Source organism: Cetorhinus maximus, chromosome 4, assembly GCF_964194155.1.
Source record: "Cetorhinus maximus chromosome 4, sCetMax3.hap1.1, whole genome shotgun sequence".
Taxonomy (NCBI): Eukaryota; Metazoa; Chordata; class Chondrichthyes; order Lamniformes; family Cetorhinidae; genus Cetorhinus; species Cetorhinus maximus.
The window spans coordinates 66,835,546-66,860,891 of NC_135882.1; the positions used below are offsets into that span (position 1 = coordinate 66,835,546).

The following is a 25,346-nucleotide window of genomic DNA, read 5'->3' on the forward strand; positions in this document are numbered from 1 at the left end:
GAATGGCAGTGTGTTTGACTGGCAGCTCATTATATGGTTAAAGTCTTTTCCCCCCAAGTCCATTTAAAAGACTTCCCATTGCCATTACATGGCTCCTGAGGTAGATATTGGGTGAATGACTATGGAGGATACAGAGGGTGTATGGGTTATATAAGAGGGTATGGAGGGGCATGAAGAGTGAGTGGGGAGGGTGAGAGGGGCGAGGGGTGAGGAAGAGGAGGGATAGAATGATGCGGAGAACTGGGCCAATGTCCCCAGAACCAAGGTGGGCCTTCTAACCAGCCTACCATGGTATCCACACTCCACTGATGCTGCCTTGTTCTTGCCTAGGGAGCCAGCAGACTCAAATCTTGCTCACACATCTTTAGGAAATGAAAATATGGTGGGTATATGAGGAAGTGATAGGTTTGGGTTGGCAAAGTCAGGAACTGCCCTGACTTGTGTTTCCTGAACCTGAGATGAAATCCAGATCTTTGTTAGGCTTTTAAATTATATTTTGTAAGGTCTACCAGCTTTTAGTGACTCTTTTTCATGCACCCCAAAGATTTCTGCTCCTCCATAATTCTTACCTTCTCACTATTTAGAAAATGCTGATTTATCTTTCCTAGGTCCAAAGTGGATGACCTCACACTTCCCCACACTGAACTCCATCTGGCAAAGTTTTGTCCACTCACTTAAATCTATCAAAGTCTCTTTGCAACTTTCTGCTCCTATCTAAACTGTGCACCAGGCCACCTAATTTGGTGTTATCAGCACAATATCCTTTCATGCTTGCATTCAAATTCAATCCAGAATAATGAAATGAAAGTCTACTCCCTCTGTTGCCTTTATGGGAACAAGATTAACTGAATTTGGGTAGTCTTGAGCCAGTTCCTAGTGCACATTCGTTCACATTGCAAAATGGATCAAGACTCCACAATTTCATACATAACAATGGCTGGTGGGGAACTGGGAACATTTACAATGGAGCAGTGGTGAGTGCTCTGCTGACTTTGAGTGGGAGGTGACAGGGCTTTGCTGGAAATCTGGCTGAGCTGTACTTCATACAGGGAGTCCTTCATTATAATACTAAGTTCTATAAGGAGAAAACTGTTCCACATCACCAGCACTTCACCAGCAATGATGGCCTAAACCTTGAAAAGCATCAAAATAATAACTTATACTGCTGGAAATTCCAAATATATTTTTCCTTTATTTGGTTAAGGAGCTATCAGAATTCTTCAAAACAGAATTACAGAATTGTTAAAGCACAGAAGGAGGCCATTCAGCCCATTGTGTCTGCGCTGGCTCTCTGAAGGAGCAATTTACCTAATTTTAGTCCCCTGTCATCTCCTCATAGCCCTGCAAATTCTTCCTTTTCTGATTATCCAATTCCCTCTTGAATGATTTGATTGAACCTGCTTCCACCACACTCTCAGGCAGTGCATTCCAGATCGTAACCACTTGCTGCATGAAAAAGTTTCTCCTTCTGTCTCCATTGCTTCTTTTGCCAATTACCTTAAACCTGTTCACTACCTTAAATCTGTGCCTTATTTTTCTAGATCCTGCTACCAACAGGAACAGCTTTTCCTTATTTACTCTGTCCAGGTCCCTCATGATTTTAAATACCTCCCTCAAATCTCTTCTCAACCTTCTCTTCTCCAAGGAAAACAGTGTCCAATCTATCTGTGTGACTAAAGTTCCTCATCCCTGGAACCATTCTCATGAATCGTTTCTGCACTCTCTCTAATGCCTTCACATCTTTCCTAAAGTGTGGCACTCAGAACTGGACATAATACTCCAGTTGAGGCTGAACCAGTGTTCTATACAAGTTCATTATAACTTCCTTGTTTTTGCACTCTGCCCCTATTAGTAAAGCCCAGGATCTGGTATGCTTTATTAACTGTGCTCTCAACCTGTCCTGCTACCTTCAATGACTTATGCCCGTATATACCCAGAGATGCCCCTATTCCTGCACCCTTTTAGAATTGTATCCTTTATTTTATATTGTCTCCCCACCTTCTTCCTTCCCTTACCAAAATGAATTACTTCACACCTCATTGAATTTCATCTGCCGCTTGTCCACCAATTACACCAACCTGTATATTTCCTTTTAAAGTTCAACACTACCCTCCTCACAGCTCGCATTGCTTCTAAGTTTTGTATCGTCTGAAAATTTTGAAATTGTGTCCTGTACACCAAGGCCTATGTCATTAATATGTATCAGGGAGAGAAGAGGTCCGAACACCAACACCCGGGGAACTCAACTACAAACCTTCCTCCAGTCTGAAAAAAATTCAATTAGCTACTACACTCTCTTTCCTGTCACTCAGCCAATTTTGTATCCATGGGCAGGATATTGAGTTCGGCGTTCAATGTCACATGAGGGGACATGTCAGGAAAATTCTATTTGTCTATATTTCACATTTTTGAATTTGGCGCTGATCTCCCTGAGGCAGCACTTAGGCTTAGGGAATCCCCCCCCCGGCCCGCACAGGGAGCACAAAGCGCTTCCTGGTGGATGTCATGCTGGGTGGGCCTTAATTGGCCCACCCGCTTAAAATGGCGGCATGCCCCTGATCGGGGGTGCCGATTGGAGGCACACCTGCACGCACCCACTCCTGAACCTCCCCCCCCGATTGGGGGAAAATTCTTCCCCATGTTGCTACTGTCTCTTATATATCATGAGCTATAACTTTGCTCACAAGTCTGTTGTACAGCACTTTAACAAATGACTTTTGAAAGTCCATATATACCACATCAGCAGCATTACCGTCATCAACCCTCTCTGTTACCTCATCAAAAAACTCCAGCAATTTAGTTAAACATGATTTGCTCTTAACAAATCTATGCTGGCTTTCCTTCAATTACCTGCATTTGCCCAAATGAGTGTTACCTTTGTTCTGAATTATTGTTTCCAGAAGCTTCCCAACACCAGAGTTAAACTGACTGGCCTATAGTCGCTGGGCTTACCTTTGCACCTTTTTTGAGCAAGGATTTAACTTTTGCAATGCTCCAATCCTCTGGCACCACCTCCAAGTCTAAGGAAGACTGGAAAATTATGGCCAGTGCCTCCACAATTTCCACTCTCATTTCCTTCAGTATACTTAGATGCATCTCATCCGGTCCTGGTGCTTTATTAACTTTAATAACCTATTTAATACCTCCTCCTTATCAATTTTAAACAGTTTCAGTGTCTGAATTACCTCCTCTTTCACCATGGCCTGGGCAGCATCTTCCTCCTTGGTAAAGACAGATGCAAAGTATGCAAAGTATTCATTTAATACCTTAGCTATGTCCCCTGCCTCCATGCGTAAATCCTCTTTTTGGTCCCTAATCGGTCCCACTCTTTCTCTTACTTTTACTATTTATATGCCTAAAGAAGATTTTGGGATTACCTTTTATGTTAGCTGCCAGTATATTTGTATATTCTTTCTTTGCTTCTCTTATTTGCTTTTTCACTTCCCCTCTGAACCTGCTATATTCAGCCTGGTTCTCGGTTGTAGTATCCATCTGACATCTGTCATAAGCACACTTTTTCTTTATCATCTTAATCTCTATTTTTTTCAGCATCCAGGAAATTCTGAATTTATTTGGCCCACCTTTCCCCTTCATGGGAATATACCTTGACTGTACCCAAGCTAACTTTTCTGTAAAGGCAGCCCATTGTTCAGTTGCCGTTTTGCCTCCCAACCTTTGATTCCAATTTATTTGGCCCAGATCCATTCTTACCCCATTGAAGTTGGTTTTCCCCCAGTTAGTTATTCTTACTCTGGATTGTTCCTTGTCCTTTCTCATAGCTAACCTAAACCTTATAGGCAGAATTTTCCCCCCCGTTGGGGGTGAAGTTGATGGACGGGTGCATACGGGGGCGCTTCCAATCAGCGTCCCCAATCGGGGCCGCACCGCCATTTAACATGGGCGGGCCAATTAAGGCCTGCCCAGCGTGACGTCCGCAGGGAAGTGCTATGCGCTTCCTGTGCGGGCGGGGGGAATGCCTAAAGTCAAGAGTGCACTCTTTCGCGCATGCGCACGAAAGAACGCACTCATCTCCCTGAGGCTAAGCGCAGCCTCAAGAAGATCACCTCGACTTTCAAAAAATATTAAAAATAGAAAAAAAAATTCCCTTACATGTCCCCTCATGTAACAATGTCACGAGTTGGGACATGTTCATAATTTCCAAAAAAACTTTATTAAAAATTTTAAAACCCTACATGAAACCTCATCCCGCCTGTGGATGAGGTTTCATGTTTTTTCTAGTTCCTGCTGGGGCTCCTGGCCTGCCCACCAACCTTAAGATTAGACAGGCAGGTCCACTAATTATTTTAATTGCTCTGTCAATGGCTTCAATTGGCCTTTGACAGGTCGGCAGGCGCACAGCTGATTTTGCTGCGCCCCCGCCTTCCTGAAAATTTAAATGGGGCAGGATGACATTGGGAGTTTTGCCCGACATCATCCCGCGTCATTTTACGCATCGGCGAGCAGGCCCCACTGGTAAAATCCTGCCCTTTGTTACAATGATCACTGTCCTGTAAATATTATCCTACTGACACTTGGCCATGGATACTTCAAGCTCAGCTGCGTTAATACAATTTGTTGATGGTGATGATGTTGTTCTAAATCCGTGGTGCAATGTACTATGTTCCCTTTAAAGTGCTGTGACATTTATAGCAAAATATAACCCATTTCTGGTGAGGTCATAGGTCTCAGCCCTAAAACATTAAACAAGATAACATCAAAGCTCTACCTGGTTAAAAAAATTATTTTTACATTACTGACCTCCCTGGAATATATTCACTTCCATTCATTGTCAATGATATTGGATGGTGGTCAGTAACCTAAATGTGGGACTAATAAACCCACATTAATGGGTAGAACATCATTTGAACCCCTCAACTGGTTTACTTCTATGTTAACTACTGCTTGTTAGCACATTATACCATATAAAATATGTACAAAAATAGATTTTCCTTCTCTAATAACTGGATTACAAGGGTCACAGGGCCAATATACCATGAACATAACCAGTTAAAAGAACTGATAATATAGATGACCGTCACCTTTTTTGTCAATGTTCAACTCTGCTAACTTAAGGCTTAAGTCGCTTGTGTTTACACCTGATGGAGAACCCAGGATGTCGTGTAGTGCATTTCTCCGGCCTGTCCGTCCTGAAGCAATGAAGTCTGCATACGAGGTTTCAACATCAGTCATTGCTGACAAGTTTCCACATAGCAATATCTGCAAGTCAAGCACAGTAACAAATAACACATTAGAGTTTATAGAAAGGAGCTGCATTAGGCTAACATTCCTGAAATAGAGCCTCAAAATTATAAATCACATGTTCATGGCAGCCATAATTATAAAGTTTGTGACCAAGAGACTTGTTCCAATGGTCTTTAAATATAAGCATATAATATTTGTCGTGGTCCATTATTGCAAGGGCCATCTTATGATTGTGAATACTCATAGTCCCAAATTAATTCTATTTTCAATTCCTGAACTGATTAACAGATGTACTTAAACCACTGAACCAATATTTACTTTATTTTGTAAGTTTTACTTTAATCGAAAGTAATTATATTTTAAAAATAGCCAAAAAGTAACAGCATTTAAAAATCATTATTATCTTTCAGCTCCCTATGCATAAAGATGAAGATTTACTTTCCTACTGGTTGTTAATTGTTCTTGAGAAGTCTCTAGGACTCCGTGGCAAATACTTTTCCTGTGCAATACTACATTTATTTTTACTGCGATGTAATGTTACAGGGAAGGTAGTACTGATGTTGGCAGAATAAAGTTTATTTTTCTTCTTTCTTTAATTATTTGATGAGAGATCGCACATTCACAGAAGGAGTGAATCGTAAGTAGAGTGCAAAAGTTGGGCTTTTGGCAAGAGTGGGAACTGACAGATAAGTATTGGTGAGTATATTTTGAATTGAAATTTAGTTTAACATTTGAAGTTAAAATAGAACTTTAAAAACTGCAAACAAAATTGCAAGTTAGTTAACAGAAACTGCCTGTCAATCAGCTGTGAGCCTGGATGGGGGTAATTACTGGGAGCAGGAAGTTGAGTTGGCAAATTTAACTTGGGTATGGCTCACAAAGGTTTACAAAAGTAAACTGTAGCTGCCAGAGTGCAGAGTGGTTGTAAAAAGAATTTATTTGCAATCAAAGGAGAGATTCAGGGGGCTCAGAGTAAACATGTTCCCACAAAGAAAAAGGTGGAACAGTCAAACCTGGAGCCCCCTGGATGTCAAGGAACATAAGGGTAATTTAAGGCAGAGAAGGAAAGCTTATGTCAGACAATGAGAATTCAATACTCCAGAAAGCTGAGAGGAGTACGGAAATGGGGGGTGGGGGGGAGGGGTGGGGAGGTGTGACGGGGGGCATTGTGGGGTGGTAGGAAGGCAAAGAGAGGGCCTGGAAGAATATTGACAAGGAAAATCAAGGAGAACACAAAGATGTTTTATCAATGCATTAAGAGTAAGTGTATAACTAAGGAAAGAGTAGGGCCCATAAAAGACCAAAAGGGTAACCTATGTCTGGGGGCAGAGGATGTGGGTATAGTTCTTAATGAATACTTTGCACCTGTCTTCACAAAACAGGGGAACAATGCAGACATTGTACCTCAGGAAGAGTAGTGTGAAGTATGAGATGTGATAAACATAGGGAGAGAGGAAGTATTAAGGGGGTTAACATTCTTGAAACTAGACAAGTCACCAGTGCTGGATGAAAAGTACCCCAGGCTGTTACACCTAATGCCTCTATCCGTTCATGTCTTAACCTCCCAGACAACCTGTCTCCAGTAACTTTCCCTCCAACTTAATCAAATCATTTACATAGACACCCGGCCTTCTTCACAGAATAACACCATATTCTCCAAAATATTTTAAAAAAATAACATCCATTCTCACAATATAAAGATGCAGAGAACATCACAGATCCTGGAAAATAGGAAAGATACAAAGAACAGCAAAGGTGACAAAACAGATAGTAAGAGCTACAAAAGTAGTGTATGAAAAGAAAATTTCAAGGAAAACTAAAATCAATACAATTTTTTTGTTACCAATACATTGGGGTGAACTCGGTCAGGAGCAATGTGATTGGCCCTTTGAAAACTGATAATGGTGATATTGTGAATGAAAACAGGGAAATGATGGAACTGTTGAACAGTTACTTTGCATCAGTATTTACAATTGTGGAAGAAGTCAGCAGGCAGAATTTTCTGGCTGGTGGGGAGGGTGGGGGGCGGGAGGAGTGGAAGCGGGCATGTGCGGGCGTGGACCCGATTGCCACCCGTGATCGGGAGCGCGCCGCCATTTTATGCAGGCGGGCTAATTAAGGCCCGCCCAGTGTGAATCACAGCTCCCGAGGACAGTGGGAGTGGGTGGGCGGCGGTGGGACTGCAATGACCGCCGGGTCCAATGGCGACCAGGGGGCCTGTTTTAAAAAGCTGCTGCAACCTTTCAAAGGCTGTGAATCATGGCCAGTGGAAGGGCTTCCCAGAGCGCTGCTGGTGAGCAGGGAAGTCAGGAGGGTAGGGCAGGGGGGCACTGTGTCCCTTGTTTTTCTGATGATTGCCTTGCTACCCTCCTCGAGGAGATGGCAGCTCAGCAGGAGGTCCTCGTACCCCATGATGGGAGGGGGAGGCACCCCCCCCACATGACCAAATGTGCCTGGGAGGAGGTTGCGGAGGTGGTGAGCTCCCGGGGCACAGCAGTGAGGGCACATCAGGGTCGCTGGAGGAGCTGGCAGAGACAGAGAATGCCCATGGCGCCAGCCATCGGAGGATTACAGGGGACCAGGCACGTACTCAGTCGGTGGCTGATGATGTGCCTCTGGAGTTGTCCACGATGCAGCAGGGGCAGAAAATGTGGCTGGGTGTGCGGTCGCATCTGGGGGAGATACATGAGGCTACGCTTGGCTTGGTCTCTGTGGTGGAGGAGTCTACGCGGACTATCACCGAAGTAATGAGCCTCATGGCTGAGTGCCATGCGCCTTCATGGAGAGAGTGGCAACTCTCGTGGAGAGGCTCCTCCAGGAGACCCATCAGGGTTTCCTGGGGATGCGCTCAGAGCAGCAAGCCCTCACTTGGCATTGACCTCAACTGGGCATTGCCAATGTGGGAGATGGTCTGGGCACCAAGTTTCCCAGCTCGGTGCCCATCCAACCACGGTGAGCAGGGAGGTCCAAAGTGACCTCACGTGGGCGCAGCAGCTGCCTGTCGTCTCTGCGGGCTCCTCTCAGGGCGCTCCGGATGAGGGCGGCAGCTCCTCCACCCCTCTGCCAGTGACTGTTGCAACTGTTGAGGCTGCGACGACTGGGGAGATGCCAGCTGTGGAACTGGCAGCTCCCTCCCAGGCGGGGCCAGCACAGGCTCCATGGGCCAGAGGGTGACTGCCAAGGTCATCGAAGCCAACAAGACAGCAGAGTCAGCAGGCTGTCTCAGATGCCACTCCCAGCGAGGAGTCAGCACCAAGACGTAGCACCCGGAAACGTAAACATAAGGCACCTTAGGCACTCCACGGGTTTATCACTGATGCTTTTGTGTTGGCCCGAGATGAGGTCTTTATGAGTTGATGTGATTTTTAACACTTTTGTCATTTTGTTTCATTAAGTTTCTTTGGTTGTAATATTAAATTCAGACACATCACCATGGCTGAGGGTGCCTCTTTTCTTCTGCAGGTAGATGGTTACCAATAATGTTATGAGTGATTTGTGAGACATTCAGCTTTATTAACAAGGCCTTTAGTTAATGTTCCTAACCAGACATATTTTGTACTTAGGTATCGAATATGGAGCCTGCAGCCCAGGCTTGTCCTGGAGGTCCATATGTGTTGTGCTGGCTGAAGGTTCGTTGGATTAAAGCCTCCCGGGTGTCCCTGTCTCCCTGGAGTATGCCCGGGTCAGCATCTACTCCCTCAGCATTTCCCTGTGCGTGTTCATCCTCGGACTCACTGCTGGACTCATCGTGTGCAGCTGCAGCCACTGCGTCTACAACTTCGTCGTCCACAGAGTCCCCCCTTTCCAGCGCAAGATTGTGGAGAGCGCAGCATGCAACCACCATCACCGACACACGATCTGGAGGGTACTGGAGTGCGCCCCCTGAGTGGTCCAGGCATCGGAAGCGCATCTTGAGAAGACCGATGGTTCTCTCCCACAGCCTTGTGGAGGCGTGGCTCCTATTGTACCGCTGCTCAGCATCTGTTCTTGGGTGGTGGAGAGGCATCATGAGCCACCTTCTGAGGAGATAGCCCTTGTCACCCAGCAGCCATTACACCCAGCCGGGCTGGAGCACTGAAGAGCCCCGGCACCTGGGAGTGTCTGAAGGCGTAGGCGTTGTGGGAGCTGCCTGGGTACCTTGCACAGACTTGTAGAATCAGCATCCTGTGATCACACACTATCTGCACGTTCATGGAATGGAAGCCCTTCCTGTTGACTAAGGCACCCGACCCACCTGCTGGCGCCTTGATGGCCACATGTGTACAGTCTATTGCACTCTGGACGCGGGGGAAGCCAACAATGGCCGTGAAGCCTCTGGCTCACTGTGTCTAGCTGGCCTCGTCCCAGCAGAAGTGGATGAAGGTCAATGCACGCCTGAACAGAGCGTCTGTAACCTGCTTGACACAAATGCGGACAGCTGATTGGGAGATACCGCAAAGATCACCCACCGAGCCCTGGAAGGAGCCAGAGGCACGGAAGTTGAGGGCAGCTTTGACCTTTGGAGCCACTGGCATGGGGTGTCCACCCACACAGTTCGCGGAGATCTCAGGGCCAATCATCTGACAGATATAGTTGACTGTCTCCCTTGAGAGACGGAGCCTCCTTCGGCACTGCACCTCAGTCATATTGAGGTAGCTGCTTCGCCGCCTGTATACCCTGGCAGCAGGATAGTGGCGTCTTCTGCGGCCCCTTCCACCTTGGATTACCTCTTGGCCCTAAATCCCTTGTGTCTGCGCCTGACCTCCCAAAGGTGGCTCCCCTGGAGGTTGAATGTGCATTCCTGGCCTCCTCCGCCTTCTAGCCCTTCCTTCCTCCTCAGAGGAGGTGCCTCCAGTGGAGAGTTCAGCTCCCATTCCCAGGCTAAGGGAAGGCTTCCTGAAATATGCAGGCCCAAAAATGATTCCTCATTGCAGAGTGCTGACCTGAGGGTTAAGAGTCCAGACAAAGCAGCTGGTCTGCGTTTTGAAGTATTGCAGATCACACAGGCAAGTGTCAGGAACTTTGAAACATCAATATTTGACAGAGAACACTCGTGACCCCACTGAGCCCTCTTATCTCGCCCGTGGATGAGGTTTATACGAATGTGCCCTACCTGCGTGCCTGTTGTGCCCATGCACCAACCCGAAGATTGCACGAGTGGCGAAAAATCACCGTCGATTGATGTGTCAAGGGCCTTACGTGGCCGGTTAATTAATGGCGGGCGCGGTTCGGAGATCAATGTGCACCCGCCCAATGAAATATTGCGATGGTGCGCGGTGACGTCGGTACGCTTGCCCGACGTCACCGCCCGTCATTTTACGCATGTGCGTGCAGGGCCCGCTCTCCGTGCCCCAACGAGAAAATTCTGCCCAGCATGCCAGACATCCCAAGGGAACTACTATTGAATTAAGTACAGGAATTCACCAATATTAACATAAGCAAAAAAATATAGTAACGAAGAAAATCTCCAACACTAGGTGGTTTATCTCCCAGGACTTTAAAAGAAGTTGGTAACAACATTGCAGATGTCCTAACTATTCTCTTCCAAAGTTTTATTGGTTCAGGAACCGTTCCTTTAGATTGGAAAATCATGCACGTCACTCCACTGTTCAGGAAGTCAAAGAATCAGGAAATTATAAACTAGTTAGTCTAACATCGGTTGTTGGGAAATAGTAAAATCAATAATTAGGGATAGATTGATTGAATATTTGATCTTGAAAGTTTTCAACTGATCAGAGAGAGCCAGTGTGGATTTGAAAAGGATTCGTCATGACTGACGAACTTGGTTGAATTTATTGAAGAGGTGATTAAGGTAGTGAACATAGTAATCTCTATGGGTGTTAATTATATGGATTTTCGGAGGCACATAATAAAGCCTCTCATAAGAGGCCATTAGCTAAAGTTGAAGCTCATGGAATTGTAGTTAAATTATTGACCTGGTTAGGAAATTGGCTGTGATTGAGATTGAGATCTTGAAATATAGATGTGTAAGTTCTAAATTTGCCGATGACACAAAGAAAGAAAGCATTGTAAACAGTATAAATGGAAGCATAACATTACAAAGAGATATTAATAGATTAAGTGAATGGGAAAAACTGTTGCAAATGTATCTTCATGTAGGCAAATGTGAAGTTATCCACTTTGGACCTAAAAGGATAGAACAGGGTACTTTCTAACTGGGGAAGAGCTACAACAGTGGAGGTCCAAGGAGACTTCTGGGTCCAGGCATCTACATCATTAAAATATCATAAACAGGTACAGAAAATAATAAAAAAGGTTAATGGAATGCTGGTCTTTATGGGTAGAATTTCGGGGGGGCCGGTTGGGAGCGAGCGCGGAGCCTATCGCTGCCTGGGATCGGCTCCACGCCGCCATTTTACGCAGATGGGCCAATTAACTCCGAGACATATCAAAATCAGGCTGCTGACTGACTGGGAGGGGAATTTCCAGGTGGCGGGGCACCCATCCAGATGTGGTTCTATGTGGTAGTGCGTCCTTGCTTTGGAAGGTCATACCATGTGGGTGGTAAATATGATGGAGGTAGCATATGGTCAAGGGGGGTCAGCCCTGGCTGCTTGGTGAGTGTGCGGCTGCCCCAGGGTCACGATTCACATGAGCCCTGCAATGTTTCACTCAGGTGGGATTGGCAGGGATGCTATGGCAACCCAGGTACAGGGTGGACTCATCAATGCTCCTCTCTCCTTTTCAGGAGAAGACCGCACACAATAATGCAGAGCGGATGTGGACTGGCGGAGGCCAGGCCCAGTTGGCGATTCTCACCAGGTACGAGCAGGAGGTGATGGAGCTGGAGAGGCGCCATGTGCCCAGGTATATGGATAGCAGTGAGGCTGGGGTGCCAGGGGGAGGTAAGAGTGCCGAGCACTGAGGTCACCATGTTTGTTCTTGCAACCATTCCACTGTTGACTGTTTAGTGATCTAAGCTTTCGACATGGGATTCCCATTGATTATGGAAGGAGGAGTGTATCCTGATCCGGGAGCCAGGCATGCACATTGACATTGTCTCGGCTTCAACTAATCAAATGTCCTTGTTCTTCCTTTCGGCCTCACCGGAGCAGGCCCGGTATGAGGAGGCAGAGGGGCCGCCACTAACACCTGAGGGCCCGGACGAATTACAAGCACTAGCGTCTCACCATCTCAGCCAGGCAGGCACCAGTGCAGATACTAGCACCTCGGCGGGGATTAGATCATCAGCTGGTGTCCTGGGGCATCGCGGTGAGGGCACTTCACACTCGCTTGAGGTGCAGGTGGAGACAGAGAATGCCCATGGCGCCGGCAGTCGGAGGGCTGCAGGGGACCAGGAACATGCTCAGTCGGTGGCTGATGATGAGCCTCTGGAGTCATCCCTGAGGCAGCAGATGCTGGAAGTGCAGCAGGGTGTGCGGGAGGATCTGGCGGAGATACATGAGGGAATGCGTGGCATGGTCTCCGTGATGGAGGAGTCCATGTGGAGCATCATCAATGCATTGACCCTCATGGCTGAGCGCCGCGCTTCCTCCATGGAGAGTGTGGTGACTCTCATGGAGAGGCTTCTCTAGGAGAATAATCAGAGCTTCCTGTGAATGCGCTCAGACCAGCAAGCCCTCTCAGCGGCAATGAACTCAGCTGGTCAGTGCCAATGTGGGAGATGGTTTGGGCACCCAGTATCCCAGCTAGGTGCCCATCCATCAATGGTGAGCAGGGGGCTCCGCAGCAACCTCACGTTGGCACATGAGCTGCCTGTTGTCTCTGCGGGCTCCTCTCAGGGCGCTCCGGATGAGGGCGGCAGCTCCTCCGCCCCTCTGACAGTGACCGTGGGATCCGATGAGGCTGTGACAACTGGGGAGATGCCAGCCATGCCACTGGCTGCTCCCTCCCAGGCGGGGCCATAGCATGCCCCACGGGTCAGAGGACACCCACCAAGGTCATCAAGGCCAACAGGACAACACAGTGAGCAGGTTGTCTCTAATGCCTGTGCCAGCAAGGGGGGAGCACCTAGACATAGCACCCAGAAACGTAAGCGTAAGGCACCTTAGGCACACCACGGGCTTCTCACTGATGGTTTTATGATGCTCCTGTATTAGTTGATTATAATTTGGTGTGCAGCTCAACACCTGTGAATGAAGTTTCTTTTCTGATTTGTTTTGTGAATTCATTAAATGCTTTAGTTCTGAACATGGCTCAGGGTGTTTCCTTATTTCTGCAGGTGGACGGGAATCCATGACGTTATGAGTGACTTGTTTGTCATTGACCTTTATTGAAAAGGCACATAGTTAATGTTCCTACCCAGGCAGATGTTGCTCTCAGGTATCAAGTATGGACCATGCAGCCCTGGCATGTGTTGGAAGTCCATCTGCAGTAGGGTAGCTGAAGGTTCGTTGGATTAAAGCCTACCAGGTGTCCCTGCCTCCCTGGGGGTTGCCCGGGTCAGCGTCTACCCCATCAGCATTCTCCAGAGCGTACTCGTCCTCAGACTCACTGCTGGACTCATCGTGTGCATCTACATCTTCTTCCTCTCTGCCTTCCCTCTTTCCAGCGCCAATCTGTGGAGAGCGCAGCATGCAACCACTATCAGCGACGCACAATCTGGGGGGTATTGGAGTGCACCACCTGAACAGTCCAGGCATCGGAAGCGCATCTTGAGAAGACCGATGGTTCTCTCCACCATGGCCCTTGTGGAGGCGTGGCTCCTATTGTATCACTGCTCAGCCTGTGTTCTTGGATGGTGGAGAGGCATCATGAGCCACCTTTTGAGGGTTAGCCCTGGCCACACAATATCTGCACATTCGTGGAGTGGAAGCCCTTCCTGTTGATAAAGGCACCGGGCTCACCCACTGGTGCCTTGATGGCCACATGTGTGCAGTCTGTTGCACCCTGGATGCAGGGGAACCCAGCAATTGCTGCGAAGCCTCTGGCTCACTCTGCCTGGCTGGCCTTGTCCCAGCAGTAGTGAATGAAAATCAATGCATGCCTGAACAGGGCGTCTGTCACCTGCTTGGGAGAATCTGCAAAGCTCACCCACCGACCCCTGAAAAGAGCCAGAGGTATAGAAGTTAAGGGTGGCCATAACTTTCAACGCCACTGGCATGGGATGACCATGCACACAGTTGGCGCTGATCTCAGGGCCTATCATCCATTGAGAGGTAGAGCCTCCTTCGGCACAGCACCTCAGATATATTGAAGTAGCTGCTTCACTGCCTGTAAACCCTGGCAGCAGGATAGTGGCGTCTTCTGCGGCCCCTTCCGCCTTGCACTTCCTGTTGGACCTGCGCCCCTTGTGCCAGCGCCTGTCCTCCTAAAGGTGGCTCCCCTGGAGGCTGAATATGGACTCCTGGCCTCCCCTTTCTGGCCCTCTCTTCCTCCTCAGAGGAGGTGCCTCCAGTGGAGAGCACAATTGCCATTCCCAGGCTAAGGGAAGGATGCCTGAAACCTGCAAGAATGATGTTTACTCTAGAGTCCAGACCTGAAGCCTGTTATTCCTGTGCAAGCAGCTGTGAAGAGATTTGAAGTTCTCCTGTTCACAGAAGCAAGTAGGAGTAAGTTTAAACATTAAATGTCTACTAAATACCACTCACGAGCCCAGTCACCCCTTTTATCCTGCCCGTGGATGAGGTTTTTGAATATGTGGCCTACCCACCTGCCCGTTGTGCCCGTGCGATGCTCTGAAGATTGCACAGGCTCCGAAAAGTCGCCATCTATTAATGCCTCAAGGGCCTTACGTGGCCCGTTAATCAATGACGGGCGCGCATCGGAATTCATAGCACCCATCCTCCAAAATATTGCGATGGCGCATGATGACGTCAGGACGCATGCCCAACGTCACTGCGCGTCTTTTACACGTCAGCATGTCAGGCCCGCCCCCGCACATGCTGACGTCAAAATTCTGGCCTATATCTAGAAAAATGGAATACAAGGGGATAGAAATCATGCTTCAATTATGTAAAGCCTGAGTTAGACCACACCTGGAGTACCGTGAGCACTTTTAGGCAATATACTTTGGGAGGATATATCCGTCTTGGAGTGATTGCAGCGTAAATTGTGGCAATCCTGGACTCCAAGGGTTAAATTTTGAGCAGAGATCAGACAAAATAGGGTAGTACTCCCTGAACCTTAGAAGGTTAAGGGGTTGATTTGATATAAGGTTTCAAGATATTCAGTGAACAGATAGGGCAGATAGATTGAAATTATTTCCTCTGTTAGAACAAGAGAGCATAATCTAAACATTAAGGCCAGAACTATTCGGAGTGAAATTAGGTAGTATTTCTACACAGTTTGGAACTTTCTTCCACAAATGGCAATTGATGCTAGCAGATTGTAGAGGGCATGGGGACGGGCGAGTGCCGAGGCACGCTGGTTAGAAAGAGTCTCTGGGACTTTACTTGAGTTGTTTTAAAAGCTGTTAGGCTCTCTAGCTGTCACCCTTACGTTCCCTCAAACCCCACCCATTCTCCATGCCCCTTCCATGCCCTTCATGCTTTCCATACCCTCATGACACCTCATGCCTCCAATTCCACCTACAAATGATTTCATGCTCCCCATGCCATCTCCACAGTCGCTCACCTAGTATCTACTATGGGCAGATCTCAGGAACCAGGTGGAATTGAAAAATAATTAAACTTCTTACAATCTAATAGAACTCTCATTCATACACACATGAAACAGAGAAAAAAGACTTGCATTCATGAAACCTATTCAAAGGCTTCAAATCCCCTCAAGTGGTTAATCTGTTGTAAAAGCAAACTTTGATTCTGTAACCACATCAAAGAATGCTAACCCTTTAATAGCCTCTTAAAACTGCCAATCAAAATGTGAACTCAGTCCCTTCCTCCCCGAGATATGTATTTTGTACCTTTTGAAACTCAGCCAAGCATTCATAACAGACTCAGCTGTAAGAATAGCCCCTGGAAAATTTCAACAATGAACTCTATTGAAAATGCAGGAGCAGATAGTAATGGCCTTTTCTAAACTACACCAGGCGCATGCCAAGCAATGCACTCCAACAGCATGTGTTTTTTTAAAAACTCTAACTGACTGCTGCAGCTGGGATTTTTCATGTTTAAAGGACCGGGGATTTAAACACCTTCCGATCTTGACATTTAAACTAACCTTATCCACCCTTCAAGGGCATTTATGTCTCCTCCATAAATTTATAACTGCCACCCTGCGGGCTAAGGCACTTGGATCAGCAAAATGGGGTCTGTATGAACTCAGCACTAATTTCAAATGGCTCTGCTAAGTTTGTGTTTCCCATTTGTGCCCTTTCCCCTACCAGCGACACTGTGATTAGCTGGAAATGGGGGTGGGACTTCCACATCCAGGTCCAGTCCACCATTTTTAGAAGTCTCTGGAGTCATCCTGACTGCATGAAAACCCAGCCCCTGGTTTCTGACAGGGTGTCACGCCTACCAAGAACACATGCAGAAATATGGACACATTCTGACCATTGTTTTAAATATTTGCATGTGGTCCCCGATGTGTGCTTATGATAGGTGAGGCTCTCTTAGTGCTGGAATAGGAAACTTTGGGGCCTTGGGCATCAAGAACATTGAGGGCCCTTCTATACCCTCGCACAACCCTCCTACCACCCAATCTGTGAAAACCTATCCTACTGCTTTCTTGTGCTGCAACTTGCAGGTGTTAATGCGTGGCTTCTAGAGGCAGTCGGTTTGGAATCAGAGAGGCTAACTAAGCTCCTTGGGTGATAATGGGGCCTGTCTATTGGACATGGTTTGTCACCCCTGGTTGGGGTCCCATATTGGGCATGGGCTCTGTAGGCCTGTGTGTAATCCAACTCTGGGAATCGGCTCAAAGTTCATAATCAGAAAGTTATCCCTTATACACAGGGCTTCATGATATGTACCCACAAAAGACCCCACAAAAGATTCCCAGTCTAAAGAAACTGGACATTTTCTAGCTTTCTGGCAGCTGGAAAAATGCACCCAGGCATGAAGTTGCAAGGATTAAAAAGAAGTTTGTGGTTATTAATATTGGCTGATAAATAATAATAATAAACATTCAGGGGGAATATACATGGTAGGCCTGTTGTGACAATGTATTCTCAAGACTCCTGCTGACAACAGGACTATTATATAAAGCATGTGAGTGGGAAGGAGCCTCATGAATGCATCTTTGAAATGAAGATTGGTAACTCCTATGAGCATTAGAGAAAGAATGAAATAATGATAGAATAGTGAAAACAAACGACATATCGGAAGCTCCTTTATAGAAACAATCCAAAAGGCCACAAGTTGCATATTTATAACATATTTTACCATATAAAAGAGTGATAATTTGATGTTTTTCTGAAAGTTGATACTATTTTACACTCCTGATATTGTGCTTATAGTGTCATTCCCCTGCTGTTCAGTATGGCAGCTCTCAGAAAGTATCAGTTTGCTTGTGGTCTTTTGGTATTGATTCACTAGCTAGTATGGCACTGTGTCAAGCAGGATGAGGTAATGAGGTATAGGAAAACAAATACTGTACCCTTTTGAAAGATTAAAAGATTACGAACAAGAATACTAATTTTTAAATCTAATCTTATAGTTTACTAATGCTTGACTTTATTAGACACCCTTCTTTATATGATAGTAAAGCGGGAAAACTTAGAAGTAGGGCACAGTACAGAAAATATGGCAAGGTAAACGGATTCTGGGAGTTTGTGTCAAATTTTAAAGAGCTTATTCGTAGCAAAATGAATACAACCTTGAAGACTGTCTGTGAAAAGCTGCTTGACTCTCTCTACCAGATAAGGAACCATGGCATGTACAAACATTGAGATATAAAGGATGTTACTTTCATAAATATGTAAGGTTAGCAACAGCCACATGAACCATTCCTGGTTAGTCAAGGAAAGTGTCCTCACACATGGGGCTGAAGATGACTGGAGTGAGGGAGAGGTTAATTGGACAACAGGCCCAGGTGAAGGATTCCTTGAGTTTGCCTTCTTCAGAAATGGCAGAAATAAAGACCATCCAGAACAAAAGAACAAAACAAGACGAGAGACAAGGGGGAGAGAGAGAGAGAGAAACATAGAAAATAAGAGGAGTAGGCCATTCGGCCCTTCAAGCCTGCTCCACCATTCATTATGATCATGGCTTATCATCCAAATCAATAGCCTGATCCACATATCCTTTGATCCCTTTTGCCCCAAGAGCTATATCTAACTCCTTCTTGAAAACATATAATATTTTGGCCTCAACTACTTTCTGTGGTAGCGAATTCCACAGGCTCACCACTCTCTGGGTGAAGAAATTTCTCCTCATCTCAGTCCTAAATGGTCTACCCCGTATCTTCAGACTGTGGCTCCTGGTTCTGGACTCCCCCACCATTGGGAACATCCTTCCTGCATCTACCCTGTCTAGCCATGTTAGAATTTTATAGGTTTCTATGAGATCCCCCCTCATTCTTCTGAGCTCCAGTGAATATAATCCTAACCGACTCAATCTCTCCTCATACGTCAGTCCCACCATCCCAGGAATCAGTCTGGTAAACCTTCACTGCACTTCCTCTATAGCAAGAACATCCTTCCTCAGATAAGGAGACCAAAACTGCACACAATATTCCAGGTGTGGTCTCACCAAGGCCCTGTAAATTGCAGCAAGACATCCCTGCTCCTGTACTCAAATCTTCTGGCTATGAAGGCCAACACACCATTTGCCTTCTTTACCGCCTGCTGCACCTGCATTCAGAAAAAGACCTGTTTATTCCTACTCTTTGTTTCCTGTCTGCCAACCAATTTTCTATCCATTTCAATACACTACCCCCAATCCCATGCGCTTTAATTTTACATGCTAATCTCTTATGTGGGACTTTGTCAAAAGCCTCCTGAAAGTCCAAATAATCCACGTTCACTAGCTCCCCCTCATTAACTCTACTAGTTATACTCTCGAAAAATTCCAGTAGATTTGTCAAGCATGATTTCCCTTTCATAAATCCATGCTGACTCTGTCCAACTCTGCCACTGTTTTCCAAGTGCTCAGCTATTAAATCTTTTATAATGGAGTCTAGAATTTTCCCCACTACCGATATCAGACTGACTGGTCTATAATTCCCTTTTCTCTCTGCCTCCCTTTTTAAATTGTGGGGTTACATTAGCTACCCTCCAATCTGTAGGAATTGTTCCAGAGTCTATAGAATCTCGGAAAATGACCACCAATGCATCTGCTATTTCTAGGGCCACTTCCTTAAGTACTCTGAGATGTAGATTATCAGGCCCTGGGGATTTATCGGCCTTCAATCCCATCAATTTCTCCAATACCATTTCCCTACTAATACTGATTTCTTTCAGTTTCTCCCTCTCCCTATGTTTCCCAACATTTCTGTTATGTTATTATTGTCCTCCTTTGTGAAAACAGAACCAAAGTATGTATTTAGTTGGTTAGCCATTTCTTTGTTCCCCGTTATAAAGTCCCCTGTTTCTGACTGTAAGAGACCTACATTTGTCTTCACCAATATTTTTCTCTTCATATACCTATAGAAACTTTTACAGTCAGTTTTTATATTCCCTGCAAGCTTACTCTCGTGCTCTATTTTCCCCTTCTTAATCAATCCCTTGGTCCTCCTTTGCTGAATTCTAAAGTGCTCCCAACCCTCAGATCTGTTGTTTTTTCTGGCCAATTTCTATGCCTCTTCCTTGGATCTAATACTATCTCTAATTTCCCTTGTAAGCCATGGTTTGGGCACCTTTCCTATTTTACTTTTGCGCCAGACAGGAATAAACAATTGTTGCAGTTCACCCATGCGCTCTTTGAATGTTTGCCATTGCCTATCCACCATCATCCCTTTAAGTAATGTTTCCCAATCCATCATAGCCAACTCGCGTCTCATACCATCGTAGTTTCCTTTATTAAGATACAGGACCCGAGTCTCAGAATCAGCTACATCACTCTCCATCTTGATGCAGAATTCTATCACATTATGGTTGCCAGAGAGAGAAAGAGAGGTTCTAAGAACAAAAGACCAAAGCTCTGAGAGAAACCATTTTGTTTGCTCTGCTGTCCAGATCTTGACATGGGAGCATAATTGTGTGCTCCTGTTTGCACATGGTAATCACACAATACTCCCTTTCCACTAAGGCTTTGCAAGTAGCAATCAGAAACATGGGCCTAGGCTATTACTTTCCTTTTCTGAGCCTGGGGGCTCAGCCTGGATTATCTCCTGGGGTCTGTCTGCCTCTACCTCATTTTTTTCACTGCAAAATTAATTCAAACATGGACAAAACAGCTGAACTCCCAAGGTGAGGTGAGAGTAACTGCCTTTGACATCAAGGCAGCATTTGACCTAATGTGGCATAAAGGAGCCCTAGCAAAACTGGAGTCAATGAGAATCAGGGGGAAAACTCTCCACTGGTTGGAGTCATACCTAGCACAAGGGAAGATGGTTGTGGTTTTTGGAGGTCAATCATCTCCGATCCAGGGCATCACTGCAGGAATTCCTCAGGGTAGTGTCCTGGGCCGAACCATCTTCAGCTGCTTCGTCAATGACCTTCCCTCCATCATAAGGTCAGAAGTGGGGATATTCGCAGATGATTACACAAGGTTCAACGCCGTTTGCGACTCCTCAGGTACTGAAGTAGTCCACGTCCAAATGTATCTAGAGCTGGACAATATCCAGGCCTGGGATGACAAGTGGCAAGTAACATTCATGCCACACAAGTGCCAGGCAATGACCACCTCCAACAAGAGAGAGAGAATCTAACCATTGCCCCTTGAAATTCAATGGCATTATCATCACTGAATCCCCAAATATCAACACCCTGGGGGTTATCATTGACCCGAAACTGAATTGGGCTAGCCATATACCCTACTGTAGCTACAAGAGCAGGTCAGAGGCTAGGAATCCTGCAGCAAGTAACTCACCGCCTGACTCCTCAAAGCCTGTCCATGATCTACAAGGTACAAGTCAGGAATGTGATGGAATACTCTCCACTTGCCTGGATGAGTGCAGCTCCAACAACACTCAAGCAGCTGGACACCCTTCAGGATAAAGCGGCCCACTTGATTGGAACCCTATCCACAAACATTCACTCCCTCCACCACCAGCCCACAGTGGCAGCAGTGTGTACCATCTACAAAATGCACTGCAGGAATTCACCAAGGCTCTTTAGCCAGTACCTTCCAAACCCACAACCACTACCATCAAGAAGGACAAGGGCAGCAGAGACATGGGAACACCACCACCACCTGGAAGTTCCACTCTAAGCCACTCACCATCCTGACTTGGAAATATATCGCCATTCCTTCACTGTTGCTGGGTCAAAATCCTGGAACTCCCTTCCTAACAGTACTGTGGGTGTACCTACACCACATGGACTGCAGCGGTTCAAGAAGGCAGCTCACCACCACCTTCTCAGGGGCAATTAGGGATGGACAATAAATGCTGGCCTAGCCAGTGACGTCAACATCCCATGAATGAATGAATTTAAAAAAACATTGCATTTCTTCTGACATAAAGGATCAATCTCACAAATAACCATCTCCTTCATCTGCCCTCCTTCACATCGTCCATATAATCTAAAGCTCTGCGGTGGGAGCTGACAATAAGTGTAGTGTTCCCAATATTCAACTGAAGAAAGCTAAGTTTCATCCAATACTGGAAGTTAGCCAGTCTGATAGAACAATGGGAATGGAGAGATCAAATAATGTGATGGAGCAGTAGAGCTGGACATCATCAGCATATATATGACAAATAACTCATGTCAGAATGAGTCAGAATGGTATTACCAAGAAATTAGATTCTAAGGGGAACCCGGAGGCGGCAGTGCAAGGTTGTAATGATTGCTAAAAATACTGCAGCTATGATTAGGCAAATAACAATATTGTCAAGTAGTAATGGCTCCACTGAAACAGACACAATTGGAGGAGGCTAGTGTGGTCAAACTCATCAAAGACTGTATGGAAGTTAAGGAGGATAAGGAGAATAATGCACCATGGTCAGTCTTGAAAAATGTAATTTTATGACTTGTTAAGAGCCATTTCTGTGCTATGGTAGAGATGAAAGCAGAGAGTTGTGGATGAAATAGCATGAAGGTGAGAGCTGGTCGCTCATTCAAGAATGTTGGATAGAAAAGGAAGGTTGAAACTGGGGTGATAATTAGCAACAGACAGCTCAAGAGTGGGGTTTTTGAGGAGGGTGTTAATAGCGACAGACTTGAAAGGAGAAAAACACTAGCTGAGAGGTAACCATTTACAATGAGAAATTACCTGTGGACCAGGAGGAGAGGTGAGTGAAATGGACTTGAGTGGGAACGGGGCCAAGGGAGCAGGAGTTGGATTTCATGGACAAAAAGGTCTTGTAGAGAGAAGGGCCTAGGTGAAGAGAGTGACATGGGCTCCAGGCTAAAATGGCTAGAGGATTATATGGGAATTAGCTAAGGAGATTAATGCGAAGATAACGAGGCAGTGGCATGGATAGACATAGTGAAATATTTGAGCTCTTCATTGCATTAAAGATGAGGATGAAGAGCCAAGAGAGAAAATTTTAAGAAGGCAATCAGTATCTGATAAATTAATTTCTTTGCCCTTCAGAATAATGACAGAATAATGGTTAGTTTTAGCAGGGAGGGCGAGGCCTGGCAATATTTATTGTGGTCACACCATAGCTGGTGCTGAATGGCTAAGCTAATTGTGCATACGGTTCACTCAGTTTACACTCTCGTAATTGAGGGAGCAGAAATGGAACAATGAAAGGAGGAACAAGAAAGATAGGAGACAGTTAAGGTTACTTTCAAATAGAGATGAAGGAACAGCTGAGCAAGTTGATAGCAGCTGAGGTGGACAGGGAGGCCAGGATTAGACAGTTGGAGTTTAGAAGTGCAGATGAAAAGAAGTGGAATTTTTTAATGGTCAGATGTTGAAGGAAGATAAAGGGAAGAGTGAGGCATAAGGAAATGATTGGAGATGACCTTGTTGGTGATTGAGGTGACAGGAATAGAAAATCTAAAGTAGATGGTGAGTTTGAGGGATGGTTATGAAATGGCTAACCAAATTTCTGTGGAAGGAATCTGTGATGTTTGTGTTTAATGCTTATGTTTTTTTGTAAAAGGACATTTTATTTAAAAGGAATTGTTATATAAAACCTGCCAGTAGGGTGTGCTAAGTATCTGATGCATTGCCCTCCGGTGGAGAATAAGGAATAAAGGAACCTTCTGTTTTTCATACAGGAGGTTGGAGTTTAGAAGCAGATAGCTGTGTGTGTATTCTTAATTGTTAAGTGACAAAACACTTCAGAATGGTTTACAGAAGAGGAGAGTGGTGAATTCAGAGAAGAGCAGTCAAGGTAAACTATGATAAGGATTGACACCTTGAAAAATAAAGTGCAAGTTGTTCCATTTGAAACACAAACAGTGCTCAAATTATGTACTGGTTAAAGGAACAACCAGCAAAGCATGGGAAACACAGACCAGGAAGATTCCAGATTCAATTCAATGTCTCAGATAGCATAGCTGGTGATGTAAAAGTAAAAAACTGCAGATGCTGGAAATCCAAAACAAAAACAAAAATACCTGGAAAAACTCAGCAGGTCTGGCAGCATCCATGGAGAGGAGCACAGTTAACGTTTCGAGTCCGAATGACCCTTCAATTGTTCTGTTGAAGGGTCATTCGGGCTCGAAACGTTAACTGTGCTCCTTCCACAGATGCTGCAAGACCTGCTGAGTTTTTCCAGGTATTTTTGTTTTAGCTGGTGATGTAATTGGCTTCAGTCATCCTGGACAATGGTGGGTTGAAGAAAATCAACCACCAATAACATGTATTTATATAATGCATTTAGCATAACAAAATATCCCAAGGCACTTAACGGGAGTGTTATAAAGCAAAATTTTACACTGAGCCACATAAGGAGATATTAGGGCAAATGGCAAAAAGCTTGGTCAGAGGTAGGTTTTAAGGAGTAGCTTAAGGGAGGAAAGGAAGATAGAGAGGTAAAGGGATTGAGGGCAGAATTTTTTAGCTCGGCGTGCTGGTGCGTGCCCAACCCTTGTGCGATATTTCAGTCGGCAGACACGCGAAAGTCAGAAGCGCGCCCACCGACAATTAAGCCCATTAAAGTCCCATTAAAGACTAAGATTTTTCATTGTCCGTCCAATCTTACGATTGGCAGACGGGCAAATCTGCCAGGTGGATTTTCCATTTTTGATGAAAGCTCATCCAAGAGTGGCTTGAGGTTTCCATTATTAAATTTTAAAAAATGTTTGGATAGAATTTTCATCATCTATATGTTCAGGTGACTGATTCTGATGCGTAAACATTTTTTTCTGGATTTTAAAATCTTTATTCATTGCTTTTAAAATCTTCAGCTCCCTGAGGCAGCTCTCTGCCTTCAGGGAGGTTTCACTCCACGCCCGCGCTTACGTTATCGCCCGCCCTCCTCCAGCCCCCACCCTGGCAGCGCTGAGCATTTCAGTGCACCTTTCATGCTGGCTGCCTGTTGATTGCGATTGGGGGCTGATCGTGGTTGGCGGTCCGTTCCCTGGCCGCTCTCGGGCCCGCCAATCACGTGCACCCGCAGAACTAAAAATCCCGCCCTTAGAGAGGGAATCCCAGTACTTAGGATGTATGGCAGTAGAAGGCAGAGCCACAAATCAGGGATGCTCAAGAGGCCAGAATTAGATGAGAGCAGATATCTCAGAGGGTTGTGGGACTGAGTGAGGATTGGTTAGCTCATTTGGCTAAATGGCTATAGTGTGGTGCAGAATGATGCCAATGGTGTGGGTTCAATCCCCAAACCAGCTATGATAGTTCATGGAGGCCTACCTCTTTGTCTTGCCCCATACTTGATGTGGAGTGATGCCCCTCAAGCTATATAACCACGTCTCTCTTTAACATCGAGAGATGCCTATGATCTCTTTTGGACTATGGCTAATTACCTGTGGGGCTAGAGGACATTACAAGGATAGGGACGTAGAAGGCCATGGAAGGTTATGCAAACAAGGATGAGAATTTTGAAATAGCTTTGTTTAACCGAAAGCCAACTTAGATCAACAGTCACAGAGGTGATAGGGGGTGGGGTTTGGCGAAAGTTAGGACAAGGACATCAGAGTTTTGGATGTCCTCTAGTGTGGAATGTGAGAAGTCAGCCAGGAGTACGCTAACAAAGGCATAAATGAAGGTTTCAGCAGCAGATGAGTTGAGGCAGGGGCAGACCTGCCGAAGTTACAGAGTTGGAAA

At 45.7% G+C, this 25,346-nt stretch overlaps 1 protein-coding gene and 1 long non-coding RNA gene across 3 annotated transcripts in view; one reads left to right on the top strand and one right to left on the bottom strand.

The window, feature by feature from the left end:
* LOC144679670 (uncharacterized) overlaps positions 1-25,346 on the top strand; it is a 76,473-nt gene that overhangs the window by 49,777 nt on the left and 1,350 nt on the right. The window lies entirely within an intron of this gene.
* Positions 1-25,346, bottom strand: part of pkia (cAMP-dependent protein kinase inhibitor alpha) — a 148,570-nt gene that overhangs the window by 3,657 nt on the left and 119,567 nt on the right. For both annotated transcript variants that reach the window (XM_078540269.1, XM_078540270.1), the window contains exon 2: positions 5,040-5,217. In XM_078540269.1, coding sequence (XP_078396395.1) covers positions 5,040-5,190 — 151 coding nt within the window. In that variant the 5' untranslated portion in view covers positions 5,191-5,217. The remainder of the gene's footprint in view (positions 1-5,039; positions 5,218-25,346) is intronic.